The sequence below is a fragment of the Psittacula echo genome (genome assembly GCF_963264785.1).
Source record: "Psittacula echo genome assembly, chromosome: 15".
NCBI classification, from domain to species: domain Eukaryota; kingdom Metazoa; phylum Chordata; class Aves; order Psittaciformes; family Psittacidae; genus Psittacula; species Psittacula echo.
Window position 1 is genome coordinate 6,958,539 of NC_137751.1, and position 23,191 is coordinate 6,981,729.

The window sequence follows — 23,191 nt, forward strand, 5'->3', positions numbered from 1 at the left end:
GTTCAGTTTTGCTGTTCTGTCTAAACAAATGTAATTTGCTTTTGTTTCTTCTGTTGGAATAGACTGAAAGAACTGGAGGAAATCCTCTGCTTTTTGACAAAGAGGCCTTGTTGGGGTAGTAAACTGGACTGGATATTCTGCTACTGCTTGGAATTGAGTTTTATCTTTGTTCTTTTTTCCCATAAGAGAGGCACAAGAGAAGTCTACAGATGGATTATGAATATTAAATTTATTACAATAACAGTTTACAGTACAAGGCACATACTGATGACTTAACAATCAGCTTGCAACACTTGTAACTAAACAGCTGCATAAATTAATACGGGTGCATCATGTACAAGTTGGAGGGAATACTCAGTTCTGTGCAACTAAAACTCCAGTTTAATACTCTTTGCTTAAAAGGCAAATATTGTCCTAAGTTAATGGTTTCATAACTTCCTTCTCACTGCTCAGAGTAAGGGGTAGGATGTTCTCATGTGATAGGTAAGTGAAGGGGAACTGAAGAGAAGGAATTGGGTGGTTTGCCTCAAAACACTTCTAAGTGCAGCCCACTTGGTATCAACCTGCCAACTAGTTTTTGTACAAAACCAATGTTTAACGTATGGCTACCTGCTGAGCTACCTGATAAATACTGGTTCCTCTAAATGTGTTCAGCTGGATATGTAAAAGGAAGGTAAAATCAATTGTAAAAATAAATGAAATCTATTTCTCAATATATCAACCACTGAGCTAAACAGATACTGGCAAATGAACTTGTCAGCAGAAGACAGAGAAAACTTCACACCAGTATGCCATGTAACAAAAATAAAGAGGAATAACCTGCCTTGCAAGTTCAGCTTTTATAGAATGAAAACATGGATGCATTTTATCTTTGTATTATTCAGGAAAAGATAAGCATTGTAAATCCACTTCTGGAGGGCTTCCTTGCTCCATTCCCATAAACACCTCAGAATGGATTGTTCTAGTGAAAAGAGAGCAAAGATCTAACATCATCAGTGATCTTCTGGACTACCTGTTCCTAAAAATATTTCTCCTGTGACTTTGCATGTCTACATTGCTCTTTTATCTCCAAATGATTTAAAACTTTCACCCTCTCTCAGTACATCTGTACTCAGAGTGCTTTAGTCTAATTTGTCAACTGAGAGGCCTTGCCCTGTTTTACACTGACTATTGCAAGGCTGTATTAACGTCAGGGTTTCTTGGCTGACTTTTAATCCACTAGAGAACAGTGGCATTTCTTAGGAGGTGCTAAAACCACCCAGAGAGACAATGTCTGTTGTGTATTAGTGTCTTAGAGTACAAATTAAAGATGCATCTTTTGCCATTTCAAATGCTGTTATAAAAGAGTAACATCTCTAGCGTTGCACATGAAATAGGGATTTCTGCAATTGTTACTTTGCAAATTACTCCACTAGAAATAATGTTCCCGATTTCAGTTTGTTTGCAAGGGTTGAAAGAGAAACTTTGGCTTTGAAACAGATAATGCTCCTGTTGAACTCAACCATTTCTGTCCCCACCTTCACCCTTCCTAATAGAAGGCTGCAAAATGTCTGTTTGAAGAGACGTTTGCACGTGGGTATGCGAAAATGACCAAACATTGGAAGTTGAAGTTTGCAGCTGGTTTGAGGGTGTGTGACGGGTTTTGTTAAAGGAGCCTAGCATGAAACAGCATCAAATCTGGCAAAACATATTCCATCTGTAAGATTTACCTATTTAAATACTTACCATTTAGGAGAAAACTCACTTATCAGTAGTTCACCACCAATTTGAAGAGTGAAGGAGCTGGGTAGGGTTTTCTCCTTTACTTCCCAACTTAGATGCTGGATACATATCTCAGTATGTACCTCAGACATCTTACATTTACGTCTGTTACATGGGGTTTTTTTTAAATTATAACAAAAATTATTTAGAAACAAACAAGCAAACAAAAAGTAATTTTCCTGATTGGTAACTTAATAACTAAATGGCATTCTGATATTAAAATAATTCCCAAACTGTTCCTGTTGTCCTTAAAATGAAGTCAGTTTTGAAAATGGCTTTCAAATATACTTGAGGGATAAGCTACAAAACTCCTGTAACTGTAAAGTAAGACACATATATTGTTTTTCTGTTGGCAGTGAAAGAACATGCTCCCTTCTTAAAAATAGTTCAGGTGCCTTTTGTTTATAGTTCCAAAAGAACAGTCCTTGTCCCTTGAAGTTATTTATTCCCTTATTGGAAGTTGGGCTTGAGACCTAAAGTTAAGTGAACTTAAGTCAGCAGCTGAAGTGTAAAAGCTTCCTCTGGGAGGTGTCTGCACACCTGAGGAGACAAACCTTGGTGGAAAAGATGAGAATGTTTCAGAAGACAAAGACTCCATCACTCCTTTCTTCTAACGTGGTGAGTTCTTTGTACCGATGTAACTCTTCAACAAGTTTCTGAATACCTGCGGCTATGAATGTATATATAACCTAAGTAGGCCATGAGATACAGAAAAGACCTTTATCCTCTTTTATTTTACTTGTTATATCTCAGTGGTAGAGTGAAAATAGAATGCAAGTTTTTAGATAACTGATGCTTACTTGGGTTTACCTAAACTCTCATGTACCTTCAGCAGAAGTATTGTCCAACTGACTTGGCAGTTGCAGTCAGCCTGAAGGACAGTTACATCTGGAGTGTGTGCATCTGACATAGAGAGGTTTGTATGTGCATGGCAGTTAATTTGTGTATTACTGCCTCAAAATGTAATAGAGATAGTTCCGATGAGAATCAGTCCTGCTGAACTCTACCCAGCTTCTTGGTAAAAAGAAATTCCCCTCCTTTTCTTCTTGAGGGTGAAACCCAAATGTGTTGACATTAGAGTATGAGCTAATAAATCTTCGAAGTAGGTTTGTGTAGTTCGTTAAATGTACTATAAGTCAGCTAGCCAACAGGAGTATTCTAAACTTTAGTTCTGCATGAGGAAGGAATAGAAAGAGCCACAGGCTCCAGCAAATTGTAGGTGTGAAATTAAATTAAAAACAAACTAAAAATGCAGAATAAAACACAAAATGAAGCAAAGCAGGGAGGCAGATCTTTAGGATTACACTTTCTGATGTCGGAACTCAAAAATGTTCACTGTTGGTCTGTAGTTTGTTTGGGTGAAGTAACCCATGATGAGTTTTTGTGGCTTGATTAGGTCTAAAGGAAAGTGAAGCCTACCACATTACAAAGAATGCTTTTGTAGTACTTACTCCACAAGGAAGAACAGACACTGGTAATGAAAAGGAGGATAATGCCACCAACCGTGTGTGCTAATGGATGCAGAGCTGTATATGGTGCTGCTCAGAATCCTCAGTTTCCTCTTTCTCCTCTACTCCACTACAAACCTATGGGTATACTACTTTTTTTGCCTAGTTTATAAAACCCTGTGTTACTTGAGTCATACATTTATGGCTATCAGAAATATCTTTGTATTTTTCAATGTAGTTTAAGCAGTTAGAACCTTAAAAGCGAATACGACATTGCCCAGTACAAACGATCACATTGAGGAAGATACAGGAGCACTGCCACAGACTTGGGATTCTACACCTAATCCTACCCGCTGATACTTGTCCTTTAGTGGCTTACTCAGCCATGCACACTTTCTGACAGCCCCAGAGCATGGAGTAGTGGTATTGTCATGCACACAGACAGCCGTGTGTTCCCAGTATGAGTTGGTTCTCTGTCAGTTCAGGCTGGTTAGAAGTGCATCGGAGATTTCATTGAATTGCTTGGATATATGTGCTGGAGGCACCGTGTTTCCAGATGCCCGTTGTCAGTGATGCCATCTCCATGGAAAATTCCTCCATTTCTTGTCTTATCTGGAAATTAAATTCTTTGGCAGGGGGAAGAGGATGGGGAAAGTCACATTTTGTGCTCCCCCCACGTTAGCTTATACTGCATTCATACGGATGTCTCCAAAGGGAATTTCTGTAGCTGTTTCTGGAGTAATGCTTTTCAGAATCCGCTGTTGGAGAGAAATCAGTATTAGAAATCAACTGATTTTAGAGGTAATACATAACATGACAGCCATTTGGAAAGAGATTTATAATAAGATGAATTTAGTTTGAGTTACACCTCATGAACTACAACGCAAGGATGTTTCAGGCTTCTTTCATCTCAGCACCATGAAGATACAAGGTGCTAGAGAAGTACATAGTATTATTTTTAATTGTTTGTAACATATAATTTGAACCAGTGTTTGACAGATGTTGTATTAATGCTTTAGGACTTTGCAGTTCACTTGGATACCCTGAACCAACTGAACATACCACTTCTGAACTGGTAATGACATAAATGTAAGTCCCAAAAATGCTGTCAGACTTACGACAGAGCATCATCATTACCTCCTTAAATGTTCCTGGTGTGATGACCAACCGATAGACCATGTAGATTGGAATAAAGATGACAGAAGAGGTTCCTATGCAATAACCCACTACTGTGGTCCAGTAGGGATAGTTATAATCAAAAAGCCGTAGCTCAGGAGGGTTGGACAGGAAGCTGCAAGTGACAAACTGGGAAAGGAAAAAGGGGAAAGTATGATTGTTCCATCCAGTATTTTGATGGCAGACACTTTAGCGATTCCATATTCCAGCATAGCACTGAACTAAAAAACACGAATAGGATTGAAAGGTTGACACTGAAAAAAATCCTAAATGACATTAGTATGGAATTAAAAAAACCCAATCAAACAACCAGAAACCCAAAACTAAAGAACCCCCCAAACCACTTCTGGATATCCAGACTTTCCTTCAGGAAGTTTGAAAGAGCTCGAGTGCTTTAGGGTATAGCCCAGCCTGGCACTGAAAGAGCCAGGTAAAAAGGCTCATATGAGTTACTTATTCTGTAAATACACATGGATGTGTTTGTTGCCTGAGAAGCATTAGAGACACAATTCAGGACCACACTTGTACATTTAAAGGAAAAAAAATATGTTAGATGGACAGAATCAGATTGATTGATACCAGTGCGCAGAATTTCATCCAGTTACCCTTCTATCAAGCCCTTTATCTTGATTCCAGCAAAGGATCCCTTCCAGAAAGGTCTCATCATAATTTTAAGCCACCAGAAATGGGATATGTAGAGTTTTCCATTGCTACTTGTCCTACACTTAATTATGATCAGTGTCAATTCTGTTTAGTCTGAATTTAACTCACAGCCACTGTGGTGGTGCTTTATGCTGTTCTTTATTGGGTTGTAGCCCCTTTGAATACTCTTTCAAATACTGTTAAGAGTACTTATCTGTGGTAATCACATTGGCTGTCAGTTTTCTCTGTGATAAGCTATACAGATTCTATTTTTTTTCCCACTGTTACTTATTTCTACACAGTTCGTCTTTTCTGTGATTTTTTTTTCAGAGCATTTCAGTTCTTCAGTAGCTTTTACAAATGTTAATACTAGATTGGATACAGCATTCTGGCATCAGCTCGATTGATGCTGTTAGATCACTTTCCAGTGCATAGCCTTCATGAATGAAAACTGTCTAGTGAAACAACAAATACTTTTAGTTGAATATCACAGGAATAATAGTTGTGACTAGCATTGGAAGGACGTCTCATTCTGTTTTATCATCAGAATATAAGGATTAACAGCAAAATTTCCCTACAGAAATAGTGTGCTGCCTTCTGGGCTTCCCTTAGTTTAGTTTAGTTTAGTTTCCACGGAGAATCCAATTGGCTCTGCTTGGTAACCCCATCACCAGAGCCGAGTTCCTCCCTGTTTATTTTACTGCCTTAGGATCACAAAGAGGACAGTAAGATAAAAATTCTTTGTGGTGTCACTCCAATTTATAGCCTTTTCTTCCCTTCTTTTTCTAGGGGTAGTAAAATGATTACCTGTTAAGGATACATTGATCATTACAAGCGTTTGGAATTCACTCTGTAGGTCTTAACACCTACATTTTGTGCTTTATAAACTCCAACTTGACCTGCTCTGCTCCCACTAAGGCTAGTGACAATAAAAGAGAGCATGAACTAATTTTGGATCAGGAAATGAACACTTTAGGTTAAAATGTTATCAATAATCCTGCCAAGTCAAACACTGGGACAGTGCTTCCAACTCTGAATTACAGATTTATAAAGGTTGTAATTAACTGCTGTAAATTCTAAGTGGAATATTCCAGTGTTGTCAGTCAGTGGGTGCTGAGGCAGTATATTTACTTATCTTGGCTTTCCTCCCCAGGCAGTATATTTTATCATCATCTTTTATTGCCTCATTTTGCTGAGGTAAACATAAAGCAACAAACCAGAGTAACTTTGTTCAGCAGGGGGGTGGAGAACCCAGTCTTACTAACAAAAATCCTTAAAACAGTGATTTAGTAACAAGACCTTGTATTGGATTTTTCACTCTTTGAGCCTTTTTGATTTAACAAAAAGTGTTACTAAAGACCTTCAGCAGAAGATTCTGTAGTTAAGCTTTTAGAAGTCGAAGGAGCAGCATTGCTCAATGGTAATTTTCTGGTGCTGGAAAGAAAATGCTATAAAGAAAACTCACCAGAAGGAAGATGGGACTAATTGCTACCCAGCAAACTCGCCAGTACCAGCCTGGGGCAGAGCCTAGCATTTCCTTCACATCATTGCAAAACTGAGTGATGCCTGCGGAGACAAGTGGGAGGAGAGTGGTAACACCAGATGTAAGTCTTTTGCAAGTAGATGCACAGCGTTTTGTATACACGACTAAATCTAGAATCCATCATGGAAGGCTGTTTTGTTTCTGTAAGTCTTAATTACATTAAATCCTTAATTCTGCATTACCGCTCTTGTTGCTTTTAGATGTCTGTGTACTCATGTCAGAGAACAGTTAATTCTCATGGATCTAGTAATCAGTGAGTTTGTAAACTTTTTCTGGAGACACTGATGATCATGTCTGCTGAACAGTGGAAATACCAGGCTGCAGCAGCTCAGCAGGCCGGGTTAGCACTGTGTGTCAGCATGGCAATAGACGTACCATAGAACCAGGACACAGCAACCGCTTCCAGAAACACAACGGTTAGGACAGCTGGACCCGTGGCGTATTCCTCAAACAGCTTTACCACATATGCACCTCCCTGGAAAGGAGACCACAGCATCAGTGAACCAAAGATCCAGTGACAGGAATCTGCTCATACTGCTGTTTATTATTGCCTTCATCTGGAGCAGAGCACTCCCAGATGGGTCACTCAGTCCTGTCACTGCGTGGCTGTTCCTGACAGTGAAATCCCTGAGCGTGCTGCTGGTCTGCTCCCTCCCTATGAACCAGTGGGGCTGCCACACAGACAAGCTAAAGCTGGACCCGCTGGCAGTTCTAGCTGGATTTTAAGGAGCAATTGGGATTTGATGGGGGTTGATGGGATGGCTTTTTGCTTGCCTTCTCTGATGGCATCTTCTTTCAGCAACGTGAGTCACAGTTACCAAACAGGAAATAAATATGGTGTTACTTTGCTTTCTTTGGGATCTAGAATCATGAAAGAGAAGAGCATTGTGTCTTGGAGAGGAGCTAAGTTTATTTGCAGCAAATGCCTTAAATGAGAAGGAAGTTGCACATAAAAGAGCAAGTGGAGTGAAATGTGACACAAAAGCCAGATATTTTTACTTCTTCCTTATGATCATTAAACTCAGTACTCAGAATTGTGTTTCCTGTGCAAATAGCTCCGCAGGGACTCTTTGGTGTGACTGATCCTGATTTCTGGCCTGCTGTTATGAGGAAGATGCAGGAAATCCGTTGCTAGAAATTTTTGGAGAACAGCAACAGTCAATCACAGCATTTTCTAGCAGATGTATGTTCAATTAAAAAAAAATAAATTGTTTTAAACATTGCAAAAATTAAAATAACAATATTATTTTTAAACGTGGGGCTTTGGAGAACAAGAAGTAAGTCACATAGAGAATGTGGAAGGTTGCCTGTTCCTGGAGCAGCTGGAGCAGCAGCTGCGTCAGTTCTGGTGTGGAGCACATCAGAGTTGTGCTGAATTGCAAAAGGATCACTTTGCAACACATTTCCTAGTGAGATTTACTGTTCACATTTCACAGATTTCTAATGCGTAAAGAAGACAAGCTGGAGATTTAATCTGATTCCTTGAAACTCTCTTCAAAGATGTCATTAGCATGAACCTGCCAGTGAGGAAAACTGAGGAGTGAGTGAAATACTTACAAATGTCAGTGTTGCTAATGACCCCAGGAAGCAAATGATGATGAGACCAAGGACAAACAGTTCCCTGCGCTTGCTCCAGACATGCGGGAATTCATCCAGGACTCCAGTAATCACTCCCTCTAGTCCTGCAAACTGAAAAGCATGGAAAAGTCACTGGAAAAGAGAGGGCAGTGTTACCTGCCTTGAAGTATGTTTCAATGCTTAAAGGGGCTTTAAAGCATTGGAGCACTGGTGCTTTATTCTGCCTGTGGAGTTGTGTGACTGCTGTTTAGACAGGCTTCAGAACTTTTAAACTCTTCAAGGTGGGGATTTAGTCTTCATGTATCTGTAGGATATGCCTACCATCCAGCGGGAGTACTGTATTACAAGGAATAGGATGCCAGTAAGTCACAGGTGGCTCAGGAGAATCAAGATTGTGAAATCGGCTGAGTTCAGCCTTGCTGGAAGGAGTTACACAGTATGGCACTGACAAGTCATTTAATTTTATGTAAGCCTATTTAGGTAATAGCTGCTGTCTTACAGAAGACACATGGAGATGCCAGTCCTGCTTTAAACCCTTTAGTGGCAGTGCAGTATATGTAATTCTGTTTCTTCTGATGCTGGCGGGGTGATGCCATACCCCAGCTACCCGAGAGGTTCACTGCCTTGCACTGCTGTGTACTCACCGTGCTGTCTAATCCCAGAGTGAGCAACATCAGGAAGAAGATGATGGCAAAGAAGGTGGAAGCAGGCATGTTTGCGATGGCCTCAGCGTACGTGATGAAGAGGAGGCTGGGTCCTGATATTAGAACAGGGATAACTGTCAGCACACTACTGCTGTGAGGAGGCTATTCTCAACCTAGAAGATTATATTCTATCTCAGAAGAGAGATGTGTATATAAACATAACCTACCAGTATCTTTGGCAACCTCTGATACGTCTTCATTCCTCATCTCAGCCATGTATCCCAGCACAGTGAAAATGACAAATCCAGACACAAAACTAGTCACACAGTTCACGGTGCTGGTAACCAGAGCATCTCTGCAACAGAAGACCTAACTCATGTCAGGGAATCGGCATCTACTAGAAAGAGTGGTTTACTACAGATGGGGTGAGTTAATGTTCTGGATGGAGTCCTAGAAGAACTGTGGGAATACAGGGAAAAAATCAAGCAGCAGATTTGAAAGAAAGAAACATAAACCCCAACCCCAAACTCCAAATGGTTGCTATAACATCAGCCTGACACTGGATTGAATGCTGGATGTATACTGGTGTCTTAGAAAAATAGGATTTACTATAGGAATATTAAAGAATTGAAAATTTTATTTTATACAAGTTATCCAATTTTATTCTATATGCGTTATAAATAGTGCCTTTCACCAGCACTGCCTTTCTTTTTCTTAAATAGCCACAGCTACAGTTTTAAATTCAATTTGACTTATAGAATCAGGTAGAACTCACTGGTAGCAGTTGTTATGGAACTTGTTGTAGCTGGCGTAAGCCAATAGGACCCCAAAACCTGGACCAAGGGAGAAAAAAATCTGAGCTGCTGCATCCACCCAAACCTGAAAAATAGTGAAGATCAAGGAAAAAAATGACATAAACCAGAGTGAATGAGTTTGGCACATTCAGAATATCCCTTAGCCCTACAAAAGTGTGTCTCACTAGTCCGCCTATATACCTACTGCTGATGTAACGCACATTTTGTTAAGAGAGCATGTTGAAATACAAATATTTATCATAGATCTGTGAGAGTTGTAAATATCCACTGTAGTTTTAGTGCCTGTTCAGTGCTTATTGTGTCTCTACACTGTCTTGAGTACTCACTGGCAGTTTCACTCCTGACAGCATCTGAGATGAGTTCACATTGGTTTGCCTGCAACCAGCTTAACATGAGAACTTCCTATCCATGATTTTGCAGTAGGCTTGGCCCATCTTCCTCCAAACTCTCTGTGCTCTCTGTGTCTCCTCCAGGCTAATTAGTAGATCATCACTGCCCAGACTTTTCCTAGACATATGGAAATGCGTTTGACAGTGTGGATGCAGTTCTAGTCCTCAGGACTCAGTGCAGCTTTGCTGTAGTCATGACAGATGCAAGTGTGATGATCTTGTTATGAAATGCCTGTTGTACTTGAAAAGTGGCCACAGCCTTAATGAGTACTGTTCCTAAAGTACAGTATCAGTCCTCTTTCCAAAGGTGAAAGTCCTCATTCATTTATCCTCTTTTGATTGAACCATGGAGTTCATTACATCTCATTTCTAATATTCTCTTCCATCATATGAGGCCATCCTGTATCACCCACAGACAGAGCTCTGTCACCGTCCAGCACACAGATTGTGATCTGCTGTCCTCACTTCAGATACAGCCAATACAATATCAATGCCCTTTATTGCTTTTTTGAAGATGTGGTCCCTTATTGGAGATGCTGCTTTATCAGAGACTGGTGTCTTTTCATTTCCTTTTCATTCACAACTCTCCCTATCAGCTGGGCAGCAGCAGACTTGCAAACATTAGAATTTTTAATCTTTATATTTGTAGTATTTATTGCTTTGGGTTTTTTCCATCACTCTCCTCACTAGACTCTTTCATAGGCAGTGAAGTAAGTGTAGCCTAGAGCCTGATGGACCACTTGTCACCCACAGAGTTCAAAGCTGAATCAGATATTGGAATGCCTGGGGTTTGTTGGTTACCACAGCCTTGTCCTCATTCCTTTCTTTTTGAATCTTGGTGGTCTATGCAGGCCTAACTGATTTATTCCTCTACATGCACTTAAATTCATTACGGTCATATTTTAGTTGGTGGCCACAGAGAGTCTCCTTGGGCTTATCTGCCAGATCTTGTCTTGGAGGTTGGAAGTTACCACTCTGGTAACCAGCACTGTTTACTGTATAAATACAGGCAACTGTGGACACTTGGGCTGTGGAAAAGCCTGCCCAACTGTGTAATGATCCCATCACAGCCAAAAATCCTGCAGCTAGAGCTGTTGTTAGGGCTTAGGAAACTTACTTTGCTCAGTGTGGCTGTCAAAGATCGAGGGATTTATTGCAGTGTAGCAGCAATCACAGCTTCTTGCTCAGTGTCACCATTTTCCTGGTGAGAAATTGCTTTGTGGCTTGTTTTCCATCTAATCACACCACTAACTGTGTTCAACCTCTGTCTGGGAGCTCTGCTCTTAGTTCAAGCTGAACTGATGGTGGATGCTCATCTTTAAAACATCTTTATAATTATAGAAAGAATAGCATGACTTTAAACAAGAGTATGAAGCCAGGCTTGTAAGCCCACACCAAGACATCTGTTTAATCACGCTCTGCGCTGAAAAGAGACATTGAACTGTATGCATGCTGATGGCAAACAGCAAATCTCTACCCTTTTGTAGTGTTTTTTTACCTCAGTGGCCAGGAGTTTCTGCCAGTCAGGTTTCAAGTAGTAGAGAACACCTCTCCAAGCCCCGGGCAATGTTGCACCTCTCACAAGCAGGATAAAGAGTATGATGTAAGGGAATGTGGCAGTCACCCATACCACCTGTGAGGGGAAACAGGAACACAGTGTTTGCCAGGGGTAGAAAGTTAACAGTGATAATAAGAATGAGTTATTATAGCTGTTAGCACTTATAACATCCTCATGTGAGCTACTCAGAGGGTCTGTGAACAGGCAGCTTACACATTTATTCCCATGCTTTCCCTCAGCAGAGTTGTTCTGGTCCAGAGAACAGTGGTGTAATTTACTGGTTTTTACGTATTACTTGAATAACAGTAGCAGTCACTCCACACTAAGTGCTTTCCAAATCCATAAGCCTATAATCCCTGTCATGAAGACAATCTGAGATCATTCTGTCAAGTTACTTGGCTCATTTAGAACAGCTGCTACATACTGTACCACGTTGATTCATCTTGCTTTCACATTCACCTTGCCAGATGTTTTGACCCCCTTCCAGATGCTGAAGTATACAATGGTGAAGATTAGCAATAAACAGAGGGTTAATTGCCAGCTGATGCCTCCCAGGTCATCCAGCCCATTGGACCTGTGCACCTGTAGAACTTGGCGGCTGAAAGAGGAAAGAAAAACACAAGTATAGATACTTTTTAACAGAAGCTGATGTTAAGTAAGTCCTGTACTGTGATCTGAGTTTTACAGGTAGTCCTGAGGCCTTGAAAAGTAGCCTTGAGTCATGGCTTTTTATCTTTTAACTACTTAATGGTGCAACAGTGATGATAAATGATAAGCAATGACAGTGGTTTGGAATCCTTTGTCTAAAATACAGAGCACCCTCCCATACACCGTAAGCTTACATACACCTACAAGTAAGTATTCAGTGATCTGAATACTTCAGAAGAGGGTCCCATTAATAAGGAGCCCTTCTCCCCCTCCAAAGCAAAGCTTGCTACACATTCCACCAGTCTGTCTGATATCACCATCCTCACTTACATGCACTTACGTATAAAATTCTTCTGCAGGAGAGATGGAGTGTGGGGACCAGCTGACATTGTCCTTGCTGAAGTAGTTTGTGCAGTTGCCTGTGTTCCAGGCATTTGTGCAGCTAGTCCATGGCAGCTCCGTCGTGAAGGAGGAGATGAGGTAGTAAAAGGCCCAAGCCATAATGGTGTTGTAATAGGAGGCTACGTAAAGATCTATTATACAGATGGCAAAGCCAATTCCTAGTAAGGCAGGAAATAATTACATGAAGTAAGTGTAAGTTTTAGGCCAAAAAGAAAGGGAAGGAATTTGTTATCACATCAACTACAATTAGTAACTGTCTGAGGCAGCTCTCAGGAGGTACACTACCCTCTCAAGTATTTACAACACTGGAATTTCTTGTGGCTTCAGGAACATTCAGGCTCTGATTTCAAAACAGCATCCTTAATCAAGACAGAACATGCTTATATAGGGTTTTTTCCCATCTGTTCCTAAATTCCTGGAATTTAGAAATAGGCATCTTGCACTCTCAGTGAGTAAGAGACAGGACCAGAGCTTCAAGCCTGGGAGCAAGAGTAAATGAGCATATGGAAGAGGTCCATTTACTCAGAGGGACTCTATGGTAGGACAGCAATTGACAGACCAGGCTGAAGACAGGGAATCATTTATCTGTAACAGAAATAGTAGGTCTGTATGCTTTCCTGGTTTGAACTTTGCCTTGGATTCAGGAATGTTGCACTTTATGAATTACATTTTCTGTTTATTATTGAATATTTCCAGGCTTGGGTCAGAGAACATGGACCCAATGGTTATCTAATCAGTTAGAAAGTTGCATGTCATACGTATATATGAGAGCACACACGTCTGCAAGTGTACATAAAGCTTTATGAAAGCTTTCTTTGTAAAGCCAAATTCTCGTGTAGAACAAGCCTTACTTTGCTTTAGAAGATCTTAATATTTATTTAAGAAATTGCACCTTTATAGGAAACTCTTCCAGTTACTCTGGAAGTCCCCAGTATTTTCCCATTCCCCTTCTTTACCTTTGAATATAGGACATATTTTTCTCCAAATTGAAATACACCCATTCCTGTGGTACTGTCCTAGTGCTAGTTCCATATAGAAGAGAGGAATCCCTCCAAAGATGGCCATAATTGTGTAAGGAATGAGGAATGCCCCTGCAAGAAAGAAAGCGGGTTATTGTAACTCTTCACAGGGCTTCTCTTCCAACAGTACCAGCACTTCATACACAAGAATTCTTTTTATCCCATAGGCAAAATGCATATCCCCTTCCTAGCCGCTGTGCCACACTGAATTACCATGGGATTTCTCATAAGAGTAACTACTTAGTAAAGTGAGTAACAAGCAACATTCAGGCCAAATGTCTCACATTTCTGTAACAAGTATACATAGGATTCACCAAAACTGCACTGGCCACAATGGATTACAGCTGTGAGAGAGATGGGCTACAGGTGAAATAATTTCTTCAGTAAAATGCCTTTGTTACATCAGGGAGACAAAAGTCCCTTCCAGGATCTCCTTGGTTAGGTTTATAATTTGGCTGATATATCAGTGAGTGTAAGGCTTTGCATTCCTCATGAGATGGTTTTGACATGTTGGTTTATCTGATTCTAAAATACTCCTTGGGAGAGGGATTGAGTCTGTTCTCTTGGAACATGGTTCTGTACCTAACTGGCTCTTGGCTTCCATTTGTACTGACATTTTAGATCTTGCTAACTAGTTCTCTTCCATGTTAGTATCTAGCTATTCTATTCCAGTACGTAGGTTTTCCAATATGCTTGCAAAGTAATTCTCCCTTTGTTGTTTGTTATGTATGATACTAAAATAAGCCACTAATTCTTCCATTTGTAAGCAAGAAGTTCAGCATTAAGGAACAGCACACAGAACTAGTCACTGACCTCCTCCGTTCTGATAGCATATATAAGGAAATCTCCACACATTCCCCAGATCCACTGCATAGCCAATGACAGAGAGTAGAAAGTCAATTTTTTTACTCCAGGTCTCTCTGTCTTCCAACTCCATCAGCTGCTGCTGGCCTTCTGCTCCACAGGTGGTGGAGGTGGTGGTTGTAGTGGTGGTGGTGGCTGCTGGGGCAGTGCACTGGGCATCCTCCACCTCTCCCATGCTGTTGCAGGGAGCAGAGCTCTGCCCCCCTGAATAACCATTTGAGATCTGAGCTGCCTGCCCTTTATCCCCCTGGCTGGGATGGACTTTGTTGCCATCCTCCACCAGCCGCAGGGCAGATTTAGGGTTCCTGACCAGAAGTCCATTCTCTTTACAGTCTTCTCCTTTGTTACAGTCTGAGGCATCTTTCTTGCAAGTCAGGGGCTCAGTCTCTTTGCCTGTTGCCTTTTTTTCCATTTTCACCAGGATTTGTTCTAATCGCTTGCTCACAGACAGCAGCAGACTCCCCTTGTGGCTTGTCTTCCCACACTTCTATTCCCAGTGTATTCCCAGCACTTTCAGAACTCCTTTTCCATATTTAAATCCATCACATTGAAGGCACAAACACCATCTAAGAAATGAAAATAGTTAAAAATCCATTACAGGGCTTATTGATGCTGTAACTTTTAAGTTACAACTGACAGATTCTGTAATTAAAATACTTTTGGAAGTAATGAACCATCACAGCATGCAGTGTGAATCATTTAGCAGACAATCCAGGATTCAGTACAGAGAAAGGAAGGCAGCAGTGATCCTCTCCTGCAGCAGAAGCTGCTGTACCTGGTTTATAACCTCTCGGGCAGGTTTGTTGGACTTTGTGCATTGTTGGCAATTACAGTCCTGCTGCCTTCTGGTACCACATTCCTCTCTGAACCCTGCTTTCACACGCAGGGAGGCTGTGGGACTCCCAGGCTGCAATACTGAGGGCAGAGTTTAGTGTGGCTTGTGTTTCAGTTTCCTAAGTTCATCCTGTGACTTACCCACTCATCCTGAGCAATTTCTAGGTTCACCCAGTATGAAGGGAAAAGAACGAATGAAACAAATATGCCATAACAGTGGATATACAAATGACATTTCAGGACCACCTTTCTTCAGAAATTCCACAGGTTCTGCTCTGTTTAGCAGCAGACCTAGAAGGTTTAAATGGAAGTTGAAGTAAGTATTTAAATCTCAGTTGTTTTGCAGCAAACTGACTTTGAGGCTCAGTCAACACTAATAATAGCAAGGAAAAAAGATCACAAAACTTCAATTTGATTGTTTTGAGTAAGAGCTAACGTGTGGGTCTAAAGGACGAGAATTGTCCCCAGTTTTATTTAAATCCTTGGGGAAATAAAGGCATCTTTCCATTTGGATCTGCTAGCACTGTGGTTCCAGCCCTGGGAAGGGCGGTGGGTACGACTGCAAAGAAGAGACACTGGGAGAACCCCTGGCTATCCCTGCCTTCTTCATGCGGGCTGGGAGCATAACACAAGGGAAATGAACCATCCCCAAATAGAGAAAATGTACAGCACAGATTTTCCTTCAGAACAGAAAAAGAACTGTGAGTCAGTGGGTCAGGTTTTGTTCTCTGGTCATTTGTTAGGGAAGTCAAATGCCCTTAAAAGCAACATTAAAAGCTGCCTTTACTCTTGAAAAGGAGCTGATTCTCTGTGCTGCAAATTCCCTGGGGCAGTAACCTTGCTTTATAGCAAGCAAAGCGTTACACAAGCTATACAGATTATTATAATTACATCGAATTTTTCCTTTCAAATCCTTTTACCACAGTAAACGGCATTGTCACATGCTAGCAGAAGAATAAGCATTACTTTATTTCACTTGTAACTGTTGGGAAACAAAAGCAGAGAGGGGATATTATTTGCTCATTTGTAGAATTTGCTCATTGCTTTCATCCTTGTGCAAAGACAGTTTGTTAAACCTCTTCCTAAATATTTATCAGTGCAAGCAAAAGGAGAAGGAAAGCTATCGAGCTGCAGAGTAAACAGGAGGATGTTCTTGAGGTGAAAGTCACTTGAAGGTGTTTATAACTTTCAGAAATATCTAGTTCTTCAGGCTTACGTTCTGTCTTTTCATCATATAGCAAGCAGTGCATCATTAATGCTGAATTCTTAGAGCAGTACTTTGCTACCATTAGTAAATCATCCACAAAGACTGAAACATCTTCAGAGTTCCAGAGAGAAATACTATTACAAAGAACAGGAGTTTCTGTTTTACCTGTGAGGCTATAAAACCTGAACGGCTTTGGAGTCTGAAACCATCCCAGAAAAGCCTATGTGGATGAGAACAGTCCTACCACCACTGGAGGTAACAGAAGAATCCTAGGAAGGGTCACAGCCAGTCCTGCCCTCATATAGAGCATGTTAAATAAGGCAGGAACATGGAAAAGTAACCTGAGCCCTTATGGACTTTACACCTCTTACTCATAAATGGGAAAGCTGTAAAGGATGTTGATTTAGCTGCATTATCTCATGCGGCTGAGTTTTCCATACCTGAGACTTAAACACTTACTGTATTTGTGAAACACTTGATTTCTGCACATAAATACTTCTTGGTGCTTTCTTTACAGAGGAGAGGTCATGGAATGTATTGTTGATTTGCCGGATCTTTGACAATCAAGACCGTTGTCTTATCCAGATCTAAGCTCCTTCTGGTCTTCTGCAGACCACAGGGAAGAAATATCCCATTATTTGAAATATTGATGTAGAATTTTCAGTAGTTTCAGCCTAAAATATGCAAAATTATGTGTGAACTTTTGGGGGCTTCAGCTGGAATTTGAACTATTCCTTTCTGCCCTGGGAAATCTCTGGAGTGACAGACTCGACAGCGGTGTTCTCAGGGGCATAGTTGGCACATGGAAACACAGCATTTACAGAGTCAGATTTCATTACACTGTGAAAACTGTGGGAGAATGGGCTTTTTCTCCTTCTTGTTACAATTCAAACCAAAAAATATCTGTAACTGCTACAAACAGCACAAACAGCTGCAGAATTAAAGCTCTTGGGGCTGAGAAGTGTGGTAGGATCACTAGGGAAGATACCCAGGGGAAAATTACACTAATAGGGAAGGATTTTGCCCTCCACTTCATCTCTATGCACCGATCTTTCAGTAGTTACAGGTGCTAGAATGATGATAGTTAATGATATAAGAAAGGGCAGTTTATTACTTATTTTCCATCTGAGCTGTTGCAAAGGTTGCTCTTACATAAATTCACATTGGCTTCTTATCACCAGCATAATCTGCTACAGAAGAAGAAGAAAAAGCAAGCTCGCTGTGCCTTCATTTGGTTGTGATGTGATGTGACTGCTCCTCTGAGCAGCCCTAAGTGTCTGCAGCTTTTGTCCCTCCAGTAGCTCTGAAAAGACTCTGGAGTGAGCCCAGAAGAGGCCGTGGAGATGCTGTAAGGGCTGGAGCAGCTCTGCTCTGGAGCCAGGCTGAGAGAGCTGGGCTGGGTCAGCCTGGACAAGAGAAGGCTCCTTAAGGGGAGACCTTAGAGCAGCTCCAGTGCCTAAAGGGGCTGCAGGAAACCTGGAGAGGGGCTTTGGACAAGGGCCTGTAGGGACAGGACAAGGGGAATGGCTTGAACCTGCCAGAGGGGAGACTGAGATGAGCTCTTAGGCAGAAGCTCTTCCCTGTGAGGGTGCTGAGGCGCTGGCCCAGGGTGCCCAGAGAAGCTGTGGCTGCCCCATCCCTGGCAGTGTTCAAGGCCAGGTTGGACACAGGGGCTCGGAGCAAGCTGCTCCAGTGGAAGGTGTCCCTGCCCGTGGCAGGTTGTGGAAGTGGATGAGCTTTAAGGTCCTTTCAACCCAAACCAGTCTGGGGTTCTATGATTATTCTAAAGGCCAGTTTTCTTTTCCTAATGCTGTGCTGTCCAGGAGCACAGGAGAGGTGCCAGCCCTGTGAACTGCACTCCTCCCTAGTCAGAGTGACGGAAGAGGAGCAACCCTCAGCCCTGCTCCAGGGAAGCATCCTCTAACACACAGCACATCCTCCACAGCTATTCCCTGCTTTGCCTGCTTGCTGGAAACACTGGGCTGGCTAATTGAAGCCATATGTTCCTACAAGCTTGGCTGGAGCCACCAACGCAGTTCACATCAGCCAAATATTAATTAAATTATCATTTTTGGTTACTCCCACACAGAGCTAAACTCGAACCAGCACTGTGGATGTCAAAGCCCTCTATGCCCCTTGGTGCACAAACCCAACTCCTTTGTCTCTATCAAAGCGATCCTCAAGGAACATCCCTGTCCTGGGGCCTGGCTCCTTCCCGAGCGGCACAACTGATGTATCATCGCTGTTTATTTCTTGAGGCCCGCAGTGACCTCTCGTGGCAGTGTGGGAATCCCTCTCTTTTAATGTTCTGCCATGTAGTAAACCAAAATCCTTCTAGTGCTTCAAAACAGAACGATTTTCCTGTTCCCTGTGTTTTTTAAAGGAGCAGATTGATGTGTCCAGGAGATTAAAGCAATTAGGCTAAGGTAGAGCAAATACCAGATGCTTCAAGGAAAGCAAATCTCAATGCCTCGAGTCACCTGGAGGATACTTTATTTGAGGTGTGGCAGCACTGACTTCCTGAATTCCTCAGCACAAGGGTTTGTTCAGCCTCACTCTGTGTGACTGCAGACTCATTGCTTGTCTGAAAACCATCCAATACATTCTAACTTGTAAAATGTGGATATTTGCATGCATTTTGCATCATACAAATTACATTCTGTTTTCACCTGCTACTTCTATAAGCCAACGTTTGCTAGAGTGCTAGCTACTCGCTGGGTTACAGCTGCGTTCCTGCAGCAAAACCCATGTCTATTGCTCACACAGCTCCTCCATCTGCCCCACTTCTGCCCATTCACATGCTAGCACTTGCAAAGAATTCAAGTACTTTGAGACAAAAAGTTAGCTCACCCTGCTGGCAAACAGAACCAAACATTATAACACATACCTGTTACCTTGACCTAAATCTTGGTTTTATCACAAAGTATTTAAGATGGTTAAAATTATGTAGCTGCTTGACTGAATATGACACGTTGGAATAAAGATGCTGTTCACACAGGCAGCTGTATGTAGATACAAAGAGTCCAAGGAAACTGCTTTTATCTAGAGAATCAAGCAAGGGGTTTGTATGACAAGACAGAAATCCCATATCCCACACAGGAAGAGGCTGAATTGTTTATCTGTGGGTGCTGTTTCCACCTCTGAGCCACAGTATCAGCCATGACCCCTGGACAACCACAGACTGGGGTGTTTCCAGGTACGGGACCCTGGTAAATGCAGCAGTGAACACTTCTGGTCCTCACCCGGTCTCCTCACACAGCCCTACTCTGTCTTTGCACAGGAGGGAAGTGACTTGGGTGACAGTGAGAACTGTGTAAAGATTGGTCCTTTTAACAGGCTTTTGTGGGCTGGTGCATCCCTGGTTTACTGCAGGTGTGGTGTGAAGGAGCATAGAGCCTTCATGGTTTTGAAGGCCAGGGCTAACTCTTTAATCAAAGTTATTATGGGATAGCTCTGATGTGCCCATGCTGTGAGGAGTTGTTAGAAAATAAGTTTTAGCCAATTAAATCTTGAGACTAGATTAAGGTTCATTTTACCTGCTGTGTGTCATACACGAGCCATGCTTAGAGTTCATCATGCAAAAAATAAATGCCCTTTGCTTTTTGACTGTGTTTGTGTATACTGATGTCATTAAAAAATGAGCACCTAGAATATCCTTTTCTATCAGCTTGTTTCCATTGTGAGCTGATAGCAAGTGTGACACATTGGATTTCAGGTTTCAAAACCTGATATTCATAAATACATAGTAGAAGATACAGAGTCCCAGCTTTGGGAGGGCTGCCTGTAACCAGCAGTATTAGATGCAAAGCAGATACAAGCTGATGTCTAAACTACCCTCAACAACACAAAATTCATTTCTTCAGGGTTTTGGGTTTTAGCTATGCTTCTGCAGTCTAGTTGAATAGAATCAAAAATGACTTTTGATAAAGAGTGATCAAAACCCACTGAAATTAGTGGGTCTGGTGAGCAGATCTGCTCCTAGTGCCAGTCATTTTAAATGTAACTGGATTGGGTACTTCTGCACATCACTAATGTGTATTTTATAAGAAATCTGCAATTTGTACATGACAAAATAGATCCTATATCTGTATATTTGCAGTTCTTGCAAATACTGGGCTTGCTTCTTACTAAAACAGAATAGAACTGTACTCAACAAGTAGTCCCACTGAGATAGTGGGAGAGTAAAAGGCTGTTTACCAAGGTAAGAATGGCGTAAGTAGTGAGCAGTCTCCCATTAACTTGTGTAATCCCAGATAAGGCTAAATACAGGTAAGATGTGAAAATAATGCCTCTGAAAGGAATAGTATTGGGGGAATATAAACCTGTGCTGTGAGTTTTTATGTCCCTATCTTGTCCATCTTTCAGTCTGTAATTAAAAAGTCGGCAAGAAAGAGAGATTTTACCTTTAAAAATGTGTTGAGAAGACAGATGCTGTGTTGTAGTGGGAATGCTGCCAAATGGATGACATTTAACAAACAGGGAGGAGGGGGAGAAAATGCGTTTTATGGCTCGAGAGTGTCCGCATGTAGTGCAAGGAAACAGATAAGCTCAGAGGGAACGATACTCCCTTTGTATTCTTCCTCAAATTATTTATATAAACTTGAAGGAAAAGTCATAACACGGCAAATATCACCCAATAGAGCAGGGTTCCTTAATGGAACTCTGCACTGGCAAATTAACAGGCATGGTGTTCGAAGTGAGAGACCTGTTTGCAGACTCAAGTCAAAGCCTGGCTGCATGCATGTACTTGTTTGTAATGTTTTGACCCAAGGAAGTAAAGAAACAGTCACCATTGTTTCCAGATGATGTTTCTTTGAAGGAGATTTGTTAACAGCTATCTCTAAATTACAGCCCCTTTATACAGGCTCCAAGTTCTTTATGAAACACTTTACCACAGACGGGCTTTGTTATGTTGTGTAAATCTATGATACATTGCTAGATCAACAGAGCTGCAAATACACAGTTTCGGAACAGAGTTAAAACACCAGCATCAGAAAGGACAGCGGGATACAGAATGAACATTTCTTTATGCTCTTAATTCCTAATGAAAACTGGGTGGGTTTTATTTCCATGGGGGAAAGCAGGAAAGAGCTTAAATACACACCGTACATTTCCTTGTGTGGGAATAATTTAGGGGGGTTATTAAAGTCCAGTTTCAGGGCAGTTTTTCTTAATCTATATAACCATGTGCAATTCAGCACACCCTGTCCAATTAGAAAATGGACCACAACAGACACTTGCTTTATGCCATGTTTACAAAGTGCTCTCCGAGAAAATTACCATCAATTCACCCATCAATAGCACCAGAAGATGAGGTCCAAGTGTCTGGACCTTCCCTGGTGAATGCCTAGCAGCTAAAAACCCACAGGAAAAGAATCCCACAACGCTTCCAAGAATCCAGATCCACTAAATGCACGATCCTGTCCCCCCAGGCTTTCTTACCACACCAAAACATGTTTTCCGTGACTATTTATATATCCAGTTACATCGCATTCCTCACTTAAACTTCCATATTACTTGGCAGACTAACCAGCAAGCAAGTTGTTTCAGCAGTGAACATGATTGACTATAAATCTATATATGACATACTCTTCAGATTTATTACTTATAATAAATCTGTCCCATTGAGTTAGATAATTTACTGTGCTGGAACAGTTTACCTTTTAAAATAGAACTTTATATGGTTATTAAAACTTACTTTATATAAAATAAATAATAGTTTGTATTGATTTCTTCCCTTCAGACTCTGCTTATTTTTCCTTATAGTTTAATGCCTTTTCGTAAACGTTAAATAAACTTCATGCCCATAATGCAATTATGGGGACTGCCAAGACTGTAATTTCAGATTGTCATAACATGTTCTGCTACAGGCATTTGACTCCCAACATTCATAACTGCTGGACAAGTGCCTGAGCAAGAGGGAGTAGAGCATCAGAACAGCAGAAAAGCAAGAAAAAGCATTAAAGTTTTAAGACAAAATCAAAACAAACTTTCACCAAAAATCATTGCAGTTTTACCCCCAAAACCTTTGTTAGATGTACATTTTCCCAAAGCTATAGAAATACTCTAGGACCTTAAAAGTTGACTTAAAAAGAAGCAAAATGTAGAGTACGCATTCTAGACTGTTAGTAGTTCAGACTTTATAACTAGAGCTGAAAGAAGCAATAAGGAGTGGAAGTTAAGCTCTGATATCTGCTTGCTTCAGAAGGTAGGCTCTGAAGATAGCGTCTCGAAGTCTGTCTAAATTCATAAAGTACTCAGAAATCAGTGTGTTAAAAACAAAACCATAAAGTACCTGTCTTTGGGGTCGGCTTGAAGCACTTTCCTTGGAGTTATCCAAGCTCGAGTAACCTTCACCCACATTTACTTCAGTCTCGGGAACTCAGCCTGTGGGCAACTCAGCATCTTGGGGAGGTTTTTGTACACCAGTCCCCCTCACATGGTCTGATTTCCAGATAATCTGCTGCCAAAGAGCTCTTGGAGAATTTTTGCGTCACTTTAGTCAAATAAACTTTATGTTTCACCAGGGCTGCAGCTCAGTTTTCCTCCTAGAGGTGGGTGGCTACATTTGTCTGCTCTGATCAGTTCAAAAGAGCAGGATCCAATGAAGGCAGAGGGAGAAGGAGGGAAGCTTTCCTGGTAAGGGACAGTTTTGCTGGCTCT

At 41.3% G+C, this 23,191-nt stretch overlaps 1 protein-coding gene across 3 annotated transcripts; it reads right to left on the reverse strand.

Moving 5' to 3' along the window:
* Positions 1-216: 216 nt before the first annotated feature.
* Positions 217-23,020, reverse strand: SLC6A4 (solute carrier family 6 member 4). 3 transcript variants are annotated; one of them, XM_080629743.1, is made up of 15 exons: positions 22,824-23,020; positions 15,463-15,612; positions 14,437-15,053; positions 13,561-13,695; positions 12,543-12,762; positions 12,014-12,152; positions 11,495-11,629; positions 9,568-9,671; positions 9,020-9,147; positions 8,793-8,905; positions 8,128-8,259; positions 6,946-7,045; positions 6,493-6,593; positions 4,347-4,514; positions 217-3,967 (listed from the first exon to the last, which is right to left on the reverse strand). In XM_080629743.1, the coding sequence occupies exons 3-15, from the start codon at positions 14,897-14,899 to the stop codon at positions 3,893-3,895; spliced, it is 2,013 nt and encodes a 670-aa protein (XP_080485869.1). In that variant the 5' UTR covers positions 14,900-15,053; positions 15,463-15,612; positions 22,824-23,020; the 3' UTR covers positions 217-3,892. The 3 variants fall into 3 exon arrangements, with proteins under 3 accessions (XP_080485869.1, XP_080485870.1, XP_080485868.1); XM_080629744.1 differs by lacking the exon at positions 22,824-23,020 and adding an exon at positions 16,988-17,068; XM_080629742.1 differs by lacking the exon at positions 15,463-15,612.
* Positions 23,021-23,191: the final 171 nt, after the last annotated feature.

Coding starts and splice junctions, on each gene's coding strand:
- SLC6A4 (XM_080629742.1), bottom strand. CDS start 14,899: ATGGAAAAAAAGGCAACAGGCAAAGAGACTGAGCCCCTGACTTGCAAG. Junction 12,153..12,542: donor CCTGCAGAAGAATTTTATAC/GTAAGTGCATGT, acceptor TTCCTCTTTCAG/CCGCCAAGTTCTACAGGTGC. Junction 4,515..6,492: donor TTAGTCCCATCTTCCTTCTG/GTGAGTTTTCTT, acceptor TTCCTTTCCCAG/TTTGTCACTTGCAGCTTCCT.